The 13245-nt window shown below is 38.3% G+C and overlaps 1 protein-coding gene and 1 non-coding gene across 4 annotated transcripts in view; one reads left to right on the top strand and one right to left on the bottom strand.

Moving 5' to 3' along the window:
- The window catches only part of EIF2AK3 (eukaryotic translation initiation factor 2 alpha kinase 3), a 61387-nt gene that overhangs the window by 19455 nt on the left and 28687 nt on the right, over positions 1-13245 (bottom strand). For all 3 annotated transcript variants that reach the window (XM_074354609.1, XM_010958963.3, XM_074354608.1), the window contains 8 exons: positions 11947-12141; positions 10341-10474; positions 8467-8701; positions 7514-7676; positions 6401-6541; positions 5537-5659; positions 3461-3681; positions 2980-3092 (listed from right to left, as the gene is read on the bottom strand). In XM_074354609.1, the coding sequence (XP_074210710.1) occupies positions 2980-3092; positions 3461-3681; positions 5537-5659; positions 6401-6541; positions 7514-7676; positions 8467-8701; positions 10341-10474; positions 11947-12141 (1325 nt within the window). The remainder of the gene's footprint in view (positions 1-2979; positions 3093-3460; positions 3682-5536; positions 5660-6400; positions 6542-7513; positions 7677-8466; positions 8702-10340; positions 10475-11946; positions 12142-13245) is intronic.
- Positions 11703-11774, top strand: TRNAT-GGU (transfer RNA threonine (anticodon GGU)). The gene has a single exon. It is a non-coding gene; the product is annotated as a tRNA-Thr (tRNA).

Raw genomic sequence — 13245 nt, 5'->3', positions numbered from 1 at the left:
GCGGTATCTGGATAGAAGCTAACTTGCCATCTTTCACTTACAGGTGTACCTCCGCCCTGTAGCCTGCTTCCCCCTTTAGTGCCTCACCTCGCTGACCTGCTGTTTATGCCAGCCAGCTTGCGCCAGGCTCTCTCACAACCCCAGGGCTTTTGCGTCTGCGATTTGCTCTACTGGGATGGCCTATTTCTTTGTACTTAATAGAATTCTAGTCTTATTTTTTTTTTTACCACTTATTTACTTATTTTTTATTAAAGTATAGTTGATTTATAATGTTGTGCTAGTTTCTCGTGTATAGCTTAGTGATTCAGTCATATATATATATGCATTTACCCTTTTTCTTATTCTTTTTCATTATAGGCTATTACAAGATACTGAATATAGATCCCTGTGCTATACTTCTCCCATTTATTTTTGGGGGGGGTAGATAATTAGGTTTATTTATTCATTCACTACTATTTTTTATTTAATGGAGGTACTGGGGATCAAACCCATGACCTCGTGCATGCTGACCATGCACTCTACCACTGAGCTACACCCTTCTGCCCTTATACTTCTCCCATCTTAATGTTCTTATAGTACTTTGCACATTGTACCTTGAATATTTAAAATTAGTCTCAATATTTGCAGTTTGTTTACATGCAGTTTTCTTTCTCCATTGCCACTGAATTGTAGGGGCCTTGAATGCAGGAAAGCATTCTTTTTATTCTTTGGATTTCCAGAGACTGGGCTTACCTGGCAAATAGAATGTCTAACAAAACAGGAGTGAATAAATGAATGAATGAATAAATGCAGGCTGTGGAAATTATTTCTTCTGGCCATGTGGGGGAGAGCTGCATTAGATCATCTTTGGTGTCCCTTATAAGGCTAAGTTTATTACTTTATGACTTGCACACGCATACGAATTTAGTAGTTGGCTCAGCTGGTTAGAGCATGGTGTTGAGGAGAGACAACAGATGCCAACCCTCCATGGGCCAATTACCTTCACAGAGAATGCACAGTAATAACCTGTGTCCCTAAAAATAGCCAGTCAAGGTACTTCACTACAAACCCATCTCCCCAGCTGCACAAGCTCATGAAGTTTACGTCCTACTCATGGAGGGCCAACTGAATTATCTTCCTATATTAAAGAAAACACCCATATGAAAATGGAAACATCTTGTATATGATTACAGACTCTGTAATAAGTATCATCTCGCCGAAGGTCCCAGCTTAGGACATGAACTCATGACTGCATCCAGAGCCCATGCTCTTATTAAGGCCTAGAACTGAGAAGGCACTCAGTAGCTATGAGGTGTTACTACGGAGCTCCTGCATTTTAAAAGCAATCAGCAGTTCTCTTCATATTGAATACCATTAAAGGGAAATTAAGTCTAATTCAATATTAAAGTACATTATTTGAATTTGCTTAACAACAGCCTTCCAAACACACATTTACACACTATACCCTACTCATCCCCCATCTCTCCTTGCCTCTTACTTATTCATGATTTATGGTTCAATTAAAACGTGACCTCATGTGTGACACCCTCCTGAATCATCACTGCCAGCGTTAGTCACTTAGCTCACGGCTTTTTTCTTATGTGTTTATGTTTTCTCTAGGATCAACTCCCCCCATAGACTTCAAGCTCTCCCAGGAGATAGGCCCAGTCTTTTTATTCCTCCCAAAGCCTAAGATACTGTCCTGCACACAGATGTTCAGAGCAGATGTTGGATGAAGGATGAAAGGCCTGGGAGTGAACTGCCAGAGGAGTCGGGGGCCCCGTCCTCTCCCTCCCTCACTGCCGGCCGCCCATGCCGGCCACTGACCTGTCAATCAGCATCTTTATTAGCCAGGCTATTAAAGCCCTTACGACTTGTTACCTGCCTAGTACACTTTGCTAAAACATTGATTATATCAAGCCTTAATTTTAGTAGCAGTAGGTTCTGTAGCTTCTCCTTGTCCCCAGACCACTGATGTGCTAAGTATGATGTCAAAACAAGGGGGGGAAGTAGCAATAATCCATGTCATAAGAAAACTGGACCACGGCACCATTTCTTGTGCCACGAAGCATCAAACTCCGAGCACCTGACAGATTGCTAACAGATCCTCTACTTTAATTTTACTTTCAAATCATTTGAATTGGCTGCTTTTTAAGTAACCTACCTCCCTCTTCTGCTTTTAAAAATGATCTGTTCTATAGGTGTATTTCTCCCCATTTTTCTCCTTCTTACTCTACACAGAATAAAAATGAACTACATAATTGAGGATTAAGTAACACATGGAGATTTACATCACATTCTAATAACGTATTAATTATTATTTGGTGCTAGTAATGTCAAGCCCAGTACTTGGTAGACCCTCAGTAAGAAAGTTATCCGAATAAGACCTCAGTTTGGTGACTATAGTCCTTTTTTCCTTTCAGTTTTATTGAGATATGATTGACATACATGGTGGCTGTAATTCTAAACTTCTGTAACACTCTATTTCCAGCCCTCTTTAAATGCCACTTCGAGTAAGTTTAAGTAATGTAAGGGATAAGCCTATGTTTTATTTACCTAGATATTCAAATATTAAAAAAAAAGTTAACCAAGATCTTACTTTAGAGGCTTTTTTTAATTGAAATATCGTTGGCGTATAATACTACGTTCGTTTCACATGCCCTCCATAATGGCTTGATATTTGTATGCACTATGAAATGATCACCACCGTAAGTCTAGTAACCATCTGTCCCCACACACAGTTATCAGTATTACTGACCGTGTTCCTTACGCTGTGTATTACATCCCCGTGACTTTTCTACCATATAACCAGAGGTTTACAGAAGACGTTAAGTAATAACTATTCTGTTCTTTGTCTATTTCGCCCACCCACTCCCACCCCTTCTTCCTCCTAGCAACCATCCATTTCTTCTCTACATCGATGGCGTTTTCTTCTTCGATCTAAGCAGTTAACCACCAGAAGCCACAATGCACACGTGTATTCTATGATAAGACTCTTACCGTGATACATATCCAGAATTTTTTATGTCACTCCAGCTACTGTCATTAGCTTCTCCACTTACAGAATCATATTTATTTTCAGTTTGACACTGAGTTTCAGACTCCTTCCTTTGCTGATAAGGTGGGAGGAAAAAAAATCACTATCAGTACGAAGCCAAATTGAAGTTAGCTGACAATCTTAGGCTATAAAATAACACTGAAAAATGAATAACATTGAGGAAAACAAACTCGTCATAAGAACACAGAAAACACAGCATCTCCCTTGTCAAAGGGAGATGGAAGGATAAGGGTGGAAACCAGGCTGCAGCGGGTTGAGGAGTGAAGGGGACAAGGACATGGAGACAAGAGTAAGGGCAAAAATGATTTTAGGGTAAAACATAAGTATTATGTACTCCCTGCCCCACTCCCCACCCCACACATACTATAAGCTTTCTCTAGTCCCGACACTTCGAAATCAATTCGATTCTAAAAAATGTCTTACTCTGTGAGGGTGAGGATGGAAAAGTCGGCGCACAATGAAAGTTGTTGCTACAATACAAAACAGGATAGTTCCAACGATTTCCTTCCACCAGTGTAAGAGGAGGACAGGGTCCTTCCTGCGGACATTCTTGCTGTAATTTGGATTGTCCAGAAACCTGACCGTGATCTGCGTGCTCCGTTTGCTCCTTTCCCTCTTGTAGTAGGGCAGGTAATATCCATTATCTTCAGAAACAAATATGAAAAGTGTTTTTCTCTTTAAATATAGATCCACCTTTCATTGCTAAAAATTATCTAATTTCCTTTGACTTATAATAACAATTCCTTTTTCTAAATTCTTTAGCACATTTCATTGACCCTGCTTTTCCTTCTTTCTATACAAATAGGTTTTCCTTTATTCCATAAGCATCTTACCTTTGCTTTCTATTGAATACTAAGACTAGAAAAAACCTTAAAGGCTACTCCATTCCTTACCTCATTAATAACTCAACACTTTACATGCAAGGAAGAATCAGACAGGACTCGAACCTCCTTGAAGGATTTTAAACCTTATTTTCATTTAGCATCAATAAAATACCAACTTTTACCATTACTCATTCTTCACCAGCTGAAAGGAAAACAGCTCCACTGTGCTCTTTTGTTCATTTTAGGCTGCCAAACTGAGCTTGTCCTAGAGAGCAGCCTGTCTTTTTATCTTCTATAAAATCTATTTTGTGCCACGCGGGCAGATTACACAATTCTCTTACTTTATATTTTGTTCAGTACCAGCTAGACTGTGGTCTGTCGTTCAGCAGAGCCCCCTGGGTTTTGTTGCTGTTGTTGTTAATCTATTTATTTGTTTATTTATTTATTGAACTATAGTCAGTTTACAATGTTGTGTTAATTTCCGATGTACATACATGAACATACATATATTCGTTTTCATATTCTTTTTCATTACAGATTACTACAAGATATTGAATATCGTTCTCTGTGCTATATGTTAATCAATTTACTTTTTTGGAATTAGCTTTATTATTATTATTATTTTATTTTAGGGTTTTTTTTTCTTTTCCCTGGTGGGGAGAGGTAATTTTTAAGTTTATTTATTTATTTATTTACTTATTTATTTATTCATTAATTCTTACAGAAGGTACTGGGGATTGAACCCAAGACCTCATGCATGCTAAGCATGTGCTCTGTCACTTGAGCTGTACCTTTGCCTCCTATGTTAATTTATATGCTACAATAATTTTGCAGTTTGAGCATCTAGGGTAACCAAAAAGGAGTCTATATTTTTGCCTACTGCAGACTTGAGGACTTTTTAAATATCCAACCATTCAAAAGACTTCCATATCTGAAAATATCCTAACTTGAAATACTTATTTCATGCCGAATTTCACCTATTCTTGACTTTTGTACTGATTTTTCTTGCTGGAGGACAAAATTAAAACAACCTCATTTTATAGCATTTTCACATAGCTCTGTGGGAAACACCTATTTCCTTCATTATACGGGCTGATACTATACAGATTTTATTGTATAGGCTGACAATTAAATGAGAGCTAATAACAAGGACTAATGCTTATTGAACACTTACTATTTGCTAGGCCTGGTGCTAATTAAGGCCGTACGTACACGATCTCATTTCGACCTTATAAACGACCCAATCAACAGATGTTAGGGTGACTATATCCTTGTTTTACAGGTGAAGGAACAGAGACACAGGGAAGGTAGGTGTGCCCAGCCCAGCATGTGGCAAAACTAGAATCTGAACCCTGGCAATCTGACTTTGGAGCTTGTACCCTTGGCCACCACTCATGTTTGCCTCCCAAGATATTTTATTTTCTACCCTCCAATTGACTACCTTTCATTTGAATCCTATGAATTAATTTCAAATTAAGAAATTAAAAGAAATAGAGGCGGGGGGAATAGCTCAGTGGTAGAGTGTGTGCTTAGCATGCAGGAGGTTCTGGGTTCAATCCCCAAGTATCTCCATTAAACAAACAAACAAACCTAATTACCTCCCCATTCCCAAAACAAAACAAAACAAAAATGGAAAACAAAATAGCATTTCCAATGCCAGCATAATCAAACTCACCATACGGATACTGTAAGATTGAAAGGGCACCATTGCTGTACTCTTCATGAGAAAACTTATCGTTACTTAGACATTTGTCGAATTCATCAGACCCTACCAAGACAGGAGTTCTGGAAGGAGAATCTACAAAAAAATGGAAAAATCTTAACTGTTATGACTTTAATGAGAATTCGTGTGCTTCATTCATTCAAAAAAAAAATATTCAACCGTGGTTCAGCTCAAAAATGTTAAGTCAAACAAATGGCCCAAGGTTCTTTCCCTTGAAAAGCACAGTCTTGTAGAGAAGATGAGTCATGTAAACAAGCAATTAAAATATGATGTGAGGGGATAAGGTAATAGCTTAGTGGCAGAGCACGTGCTTAGCAGGCATGAGGTCCTGGGTTGAACCCCCAGTACCTCCATTAAAAAAAAAAAAGTGATATATGTGATCAAAAACATATCTGCAAGGTATAGAAAGATAACTGAAGGAAGCGGGTGGCCCAGTATTCGAATTCAACTCATTTGAATGTCTCAAAGATTACAATGTGATAACCAGATAAATTTTCATAAATATTCTTCATATAAATAAACTAAGAGCTAAATGATACGAAAGCATAATCAGAGAATGGTTAAGAGTTTTTCTGAGCTGCCTAGAGAAGTATTTTATTAACACTGATTTCTACAGAAGCAGCTGTTGCTTCAATGAAATCATGTTCTAAATAACCATTAAAATTCGTTAAAGTCCAAAATACCTTCCCAGTTTATCAGAAGGTATAGAGTAGGTCATAGTTGTGATCTCTGTGATGTTCAAAACTCGGGCAAAGATGGTCACGATTAGATCTCTGATGCCTGAATAACATTTATAAAAGTTCACAATTCACTTACGAATTAAGGGTTTCCATTTGATTGTTGGCAAAGGAATAATGGCATTTTCACCATTGACAGATTCCAAGGCCTTGGGACTCGTAGGAAATTTTTCTGAAATTCTGACTGATGACTGCAGATACAGCTGGCCTCTGTACATTCCTGAATCAACCAAAGCATTGGCAGTTACATTTAGAATCAAGCACCAACAATTTTACCAAAAAGGTTCACTTCCGATTGGATAAAATTAGATTCATTCCAGTTATCTATTCGTGTCGTGTGCCACACAGCGCTTTTCAAAGAATCGTGCCTGAAGCTCTCAAATTTGACCCAAAGGTTATTCAAACAAAAATAGGGAAGGAAAAGTTACACACAAGTTGCAATGTTTCTCATTGAATAATTTTCGATAATTACCAGATAACTCTTCCAGCAGAAAAATTCAAAGAAATCAATGTACTTTTATGAAACTAATAGCTTAAATGACCTAACCTTCTCCTTAAGAAAACCTATCCAGAGATATTAAATACCACCATAGCACATGATGTATGACCTGTTATTATTCTTTCAAATTCTTGCACTTCGTTGAGATTGAGGGGTAGGTACCACCTTGAAAGAATTTAAAGAATTTAATGAGTATTTGACCACAAAACTAGTTCAAAATAATCAGATTCAAGGGTTTTCAAAATTTATTATATGAAAGGCTTTCAACTGCCCAGCAGCATACCAGCATTTTATCTTTGTTTTTCAGATAGATTGTATAGATGCACAGAAAAAAAAATCATCTTTAAGGAGGAGTAAATTGGTAAATATACAAATATGAATGCAAATGCAAATGTAGAACATTTTAGACTTTGAGGAAATATAAGTGATGTGAAATCATGCTATATAATGTCAACATTTCTAAGCCTTTTAAATATAAGGTTTCAGAGAAAAACAGTATGCTATAGTAATTAAGTTTCAGAATTGGATAAATGAAAGAAAAAGGCAGGAGTGGAAATCAAAGTTATCAATCTTAAGGCCAGAGAATGTACTTAGGAATTAAAGCTGCTACAGGCACACCTGAGGAAGGAACAATCCAGGGATAAAACCTAGACACCAGGACGAACCATCACTCGGTAACAGACGCCCACTCACCCAGGTAGACGCTGCTCTCCGTGGCTCCTCGCGCAGCTTCCACAATGTCTTCTTCATCTTCTAAAACTCCATCATTAGGGGCGTAACTCGTATCATCGAAAAGACTGATGGGAACGACTTTGCCATCCTTCACCAACCAGGCAGAGGCAATGGGCGTACAAAACTAAACAAAAATGGAGAAGGACTTTTATATAACTTCAAGCACATTTATGTATATTCCAACTCCTGAAATATCATTTAAAACCACAGATTTCAAATTTTTACTTTTCCAGCTTTACTGAAGTATAATTGACAAATGAAAAACATGTATATATTTATGGCGTATAGTGTGATATTTTGATACATGTTGCATTGAAAAATAATTAGCAGAGTCAGGTTAGTTGACATATCCATCCCCTCACAGTTACTGTGTGTGCGTGTGTTTTAAGAACATTTAAGATCTAGTCTCTTCACTTCTTTTTAACATTCTGAGGAACCTCCACGCTGTTTTCCATAATAGCCATACCAATTTACATTCTCACCAACAGTGTACAAAGGTACCCTTGTAATTGAAATTGCAGTCCCAAGACAAGGGACCTCTAGAAACATGAATAAGCCAGGAAGGATTCTCCCCTCCAGCCTCCCAAGAGGGTGTAGCCCTGCCAACACCCTGACTTAGGACTTCTGGTTTCCAGAACTGTGAAAGAATAAACTTCTGTTGTCCTAAGCCAAAAAAACCCCCCAAAACAAAAAACAGAGATACGCTGTTACACACTGTTCACCAGCATCCTCACCAATTGTTTATCTTTCTTGTAACAGCCATTCTAATAGATGTAAAATCACAAATTGCTTAAAGCACAGAGGATATATTGAAAATCCGAAATGGCAGTCACTTCCCTCTACTCAACATGTCTGGTCAAACTGAGAAAGTGAAAAAAAAAACATAGTTATAAATTCTCAGTGGTTTTAGGTACCTGGTATTCCCATTCGAGATGTCCTCCCTTCTTACTAAACGCCATAACTTTCCAGTCGGCAACGGAGACCTTTATCACTGTGTCCATCATGACAGCTTCCTGTTCGTCCACATCTGAAATAATTTTAGACTCTTCTTTGTTTCCATGGGGTTTTAAAGTGCTTTCAATAAATCCGGCTCTAGTTTCCATGTCTGGAATATACCGAAGTTCAAAGTGGCCAACACTGAAATTCCACCTTAAATTTACAAAGGCGTGTTTTAGAAATTTACACTTAAATAAAGGCACCAAATAATAAAGAACTCTTCTAGAGCGAGGAAGCAAACAGTAAAATTTGGTGATGAGAAAAGGAGCAACTCAACACAATCTTCTGGAAAAGCGTGCTCTGCTGATTTACGCCACAAGAGGGCGTGACTTTGACCCTTTAGAAATGGGCTCTGAGAGATGGGAACTGACAACGGCTGCCGGGCAGAGCATCTCTCAAAAATCAACAGATGTTCACATGTCCAAATCAGGGCGATTATCTCAAAACCCATCAAAATCACCTTAAAATGAGGCAGCTTGCAGTGTGCCTTACTTCTTAAAGTCTGGGCATATTTTTCAAGTGCAGAGAAACTAATACATCCCAATAAACCAATGTAAAAGGCGAGATGGATGCATCAGTTTTAGATTTTTATGCAAATGCAGCCTCGAAAGGCAATGTCACCCAGGATACGAAGCCTGAAGGTCTTACCACCTCAGCTGCAATCACAGATCTCTAGACTGAGATCGGGTTAGTCATTCAACCTTGTCTGAGTTTCACTGTCCATATATCCATAAAGTGGTAGCAATATTGTTTCCCCTATAATTAACATACAGAAAAATCACCTAACTATTGGCAGTATAGTGGTCTTGACTCTGAGATATAAAATGGCCCTAGAAGTCTCAACATCTGCTAAAAAATAGATACTTAAGGAACATGGATCTTAGACCCCAGGCTCTCCCCGTTCTGATAACTCAAGTTCTGTCGAGTTGAACACCTGCTCCTGAGGTAGCTGAGCAGCCAGCAAGCACCCATACACTTAAGGAAATAAAACCCCACCAGGATAAAGGAGGTCAGGTTGTCAGCAGATGCAAAGCCCCACTCACAGTCCAGTGAACGGAGAAAGAACTCATTCTTAATCGAATTTGAGAAAACAGTTTTCAGGAAAGGAAACTGAATTACACTGCATCAGATTAGACAAAACCTGAGAAAGCCTGGTTCACTTTCAAAGATGAAGATGGTATCTAAAATTATTTTTACTGCGCAGCAATTTAAAATTTAAATATTAGGTTAAAAAAAAATCAAGCATGTCATTTACGACCAATCTGTCTAATCCAATCATATTATTTTAAAGGTAAAAATTTACATTATTTGAAAAAGGAAACAAGAAAGAAGTGGCCCAAATAAATTATACTTTAAAACTTGAAGACAAGGGATTAAAATATTATTTTAAAATTGAGATCTGACTGTCCGACAACCTGTGAAATGATCTACTAGAGAGAACTGCAGAGTCAAACAGGCCCAAGTGAAACAAAGCACATTAGCTTTGTTCTGCATTCAAAGAACTTTGATCAGTGAGGTTGTTATAAAAAATATCAGTAACCTAAGACTAAGCCAATATCCACTCATTGTACGGGGCTCCTCCCGGTTACCGTATGCTGAAGCACATGGTGAGTAGTTTAGTTCAGGATCTGTTAATAATCATGAGGCCATTTTAAATTTAGGGGCTACGTTTCTCTCAAAAGAGGAGGATGCTTTTAGGGAAACAAGATCAGAAAATCTCCACAAAGAAAAAGCCGGTGAATTCTGGTCTTGCACTTCTAAACATCGATAGCAGCGCTATCTGAATACCCACTTCTCATTGCCACTGCGAGGTCCGACCGCTCTCACGGTTTTCTGGGTGCGCTGCAGAAGCAGGATGCCCTCTTCTGGTTCCACTTCATCACTGTCCCACTGGCGACAGCCCAGAGCTGAACAGATGTACCTCACCTGAAAAGGCAGATACAAAATTAGGAATGAGAAAAAGTTACAGGAGATCAGAGACAGTGAAAAAAAAACAAGCTCTATAATTTATAAAAAGTGAAAGGAAATTGGGGAGATGTGTAAAAAGTACCCAAGTATTAAGAAGCATCCGCTGGATTACCACCAACTCCTGAAATGAAACCTTTAGAACCAAAAAAGGACTGCTGAATATTTTTTTCAGGGAATGATTTTAAGAATTTGGACTGTTTTAGCCTTACTTTGAGCATTTCTATGGAAAAAAATGGATAGCTAGTTGTGATGTCTTAGTCATTGTATCATTAATAAAGTTCTGGGCAAATTGAAAAAAAAAAACCAACCTCAGTATTGCCCTATAACAGAAATAGTCTTTAAAAATTTGAACCTTTTTTAATAGCTGTAGTATTTTAAAGTGCCTCCTTCAGGTCTTCATCCAAGGAAAAAGGAAGACTCTTTTATGATGAGAAGATGGAGAAGGCAGAAAAGCATGTACAAGAACAGGGAGGGCCTATGGACCTGACACTGAGACAAGGAGTCGCTGAAGTCTGAAAAACTCAAGACCAAAGATCTCTATTCTGCCTTGTTTCAGTCTCAAACCTATAGATAAATATTCAAGTACCAGGCATTAAGGGGTTAAAAAAAGATTTTTTTTTTTTTTACCTTTCTAAAAAGCATGTCTTTAATTAGTTATTCCCAATAATGGATTAATATTACAAGACCCAATCTTAGAAGCAGAGTGTGCTTATCTCCTAAGCGCTAACACTGGAGAAAGTCTAGGTCATTAACAGCATGACTTGATCGTCACACAGATCTAAGTCAAATCTGGCCTTGGAAGTTTCTGAGCCTTTAAAGAGTCTCAGTTTTCTCATCTGTAAAATGAGTACAAACTTTCCTCTTGGATCCCCCTGTTATAGGGTCAAACTGGATAAATAAGTAGTAGCAATTATTCTTAACATCAGGATTATCATTCACCTTTGGAAGGTTCCTCATCTATCCAAGTGGAAATTTTAAAATCTAAAAAATACTGTGATGATTTCAAAATGATGCATGTGAAATGCACCTGACACATGGCAGACCACAGTTATTAATTCTCTTCCTCCTGCTAGTCCTGGCTGTGCTGTTTATTCTGTTATCTTGGGTAAATTTAGTTTCTGTTAATAATATTTCCCCCCTTGCCACTTGACGATTCTTCAATTAAAACAAATGATATCCTGGGGGTAGGGGTACAGCTCAGTGGTAGAGCACGTGCTTGGTGTGCACAAGGTTCTGGGTTCAATCCCCAGTGCCCCCATTAAGGGAAAAAAAATGAAATAAAATTAAAAAATAAAACCCAAAAAATAAACGATATCTTCAGGGGAAAATTATAACAAACCTCAACCAGTAATAGCACAGTTTAAGAAATTATTTCTTCTATTTCTATTTATTCTGGGTTCTCCCTAAATAAATCGAACGTTTTTACTCACCTTCCCACTATATGCACCGAGTCCATACGTAGTGAGGGACTTTCCTCCAACCAAGACGACATCATCTCCAAACTTATAAGACGATTCAAGAAGTGATTCAACTGTAAACGGAACTGTTTCCATGCTCTCGCGGTCTCGGTCCCACTGGAAGAGGTCTCCATCCAGGGAGGGGATGATCATCTTATTCCCAAATACCTAAAACACAAGCTAACTTTTAAACGCATCTTAACTTGTAAGAGCAGTTTAAGGCGGAGCTGCAGTCTTGAGCTCGCTGCACTCCGGCCTCCTTCTGAGCAGCATGCGGACTGGCACAGCTCATCAACCAAAACCAACTTAAAAGAACTGCCAACCTCCCCTGGGACCTACAGGTAATACTCCAGGATGGCTTTTTCTCAAACTCTGTTTGCCATGAGCCAAGAGTGTTTCACAACAATAAATGAATTATCACAGACATAGAAAACAGACTTACAGTTACCAAAGGGGAAAGGGGGTGGGGGAGAGATAAATTAGGAGTTTGGGATTAACAGATACAAACTACTATATATAAAATAGACAAATAACAAGGTCTTACTATATATCACAGGGATCCACCTTCATTATCTTGTAGTAAATCATAATGGAGAAGAATATGAAAAAGAATATGTATATATATATATAATACATGTAACTGAATCACTTTGCTGTACACCTGAAACTAACACAACATTGTAAGTTAACTAGACTTCAATAAAAAAAAAATTTTTTTAAACAATTAGTGAGTTACCAAAAGAGAGTTTTGTGATCAAGTGAGTTCAAGAAACAGTTACCATAGGACTTCCTACAGCAATTACGAAGCTAATGTAGAAGATGACTGCCTAGCAAAGGGATGGCTTATGCAGTACTTTCCAGGCCTTTTTAAAAAACTATTACTATTTTTTTTCCAGGCCTGTTTTATCCAGGCCAATGACTGTCCTAGGTTCAGATCCAAGGAACGCAGGTTGATTTAAGCAGCATCCGTCTCCAGCTTTCTTTTATTCACTTTCTCAAGTAGGCTACGAGCTAGAAGCCTGGGAGCCAAGCTTCCTGATTTCATGCTCTTAGTCGTCCTTCTTTGAACGATGTTCACTGAGGGCTTACTATGTGCCAGGCACTATTCTGTGGCTTAGGATAGGCCAGTAAGCAAAACAAATTAAAACAAACATACTGCCACTGTGGAGCTCAAACTCCGGTGTCAGGAAACAAAGAATATACTGAATCATCACAGAGAATGTTAGGGGATAAATGCGATGAAGAAAAAGTAGAACAGGGCAGAGTGGGGGA

Source organism: Camelus bactrianus, chromosome 28 (genome assembly GCF_048773025.1).
Source record: "Camelus bactrianus isolate YW-2024 breed Bactrian camel chromosome 28, ASM4877302v1, whole genome shotgun sequence".
Lineage (NCBI taxonomy): Eukaryota > Metazoa > Chordata > Mammalia > Artiodactyla > Camelidae > Camelus > Camelus bactrianus.
Note: the sequence above shows the minus strand (reverse complement) of the source record. Positions and strands in the feature narration are given on the sequence as shown.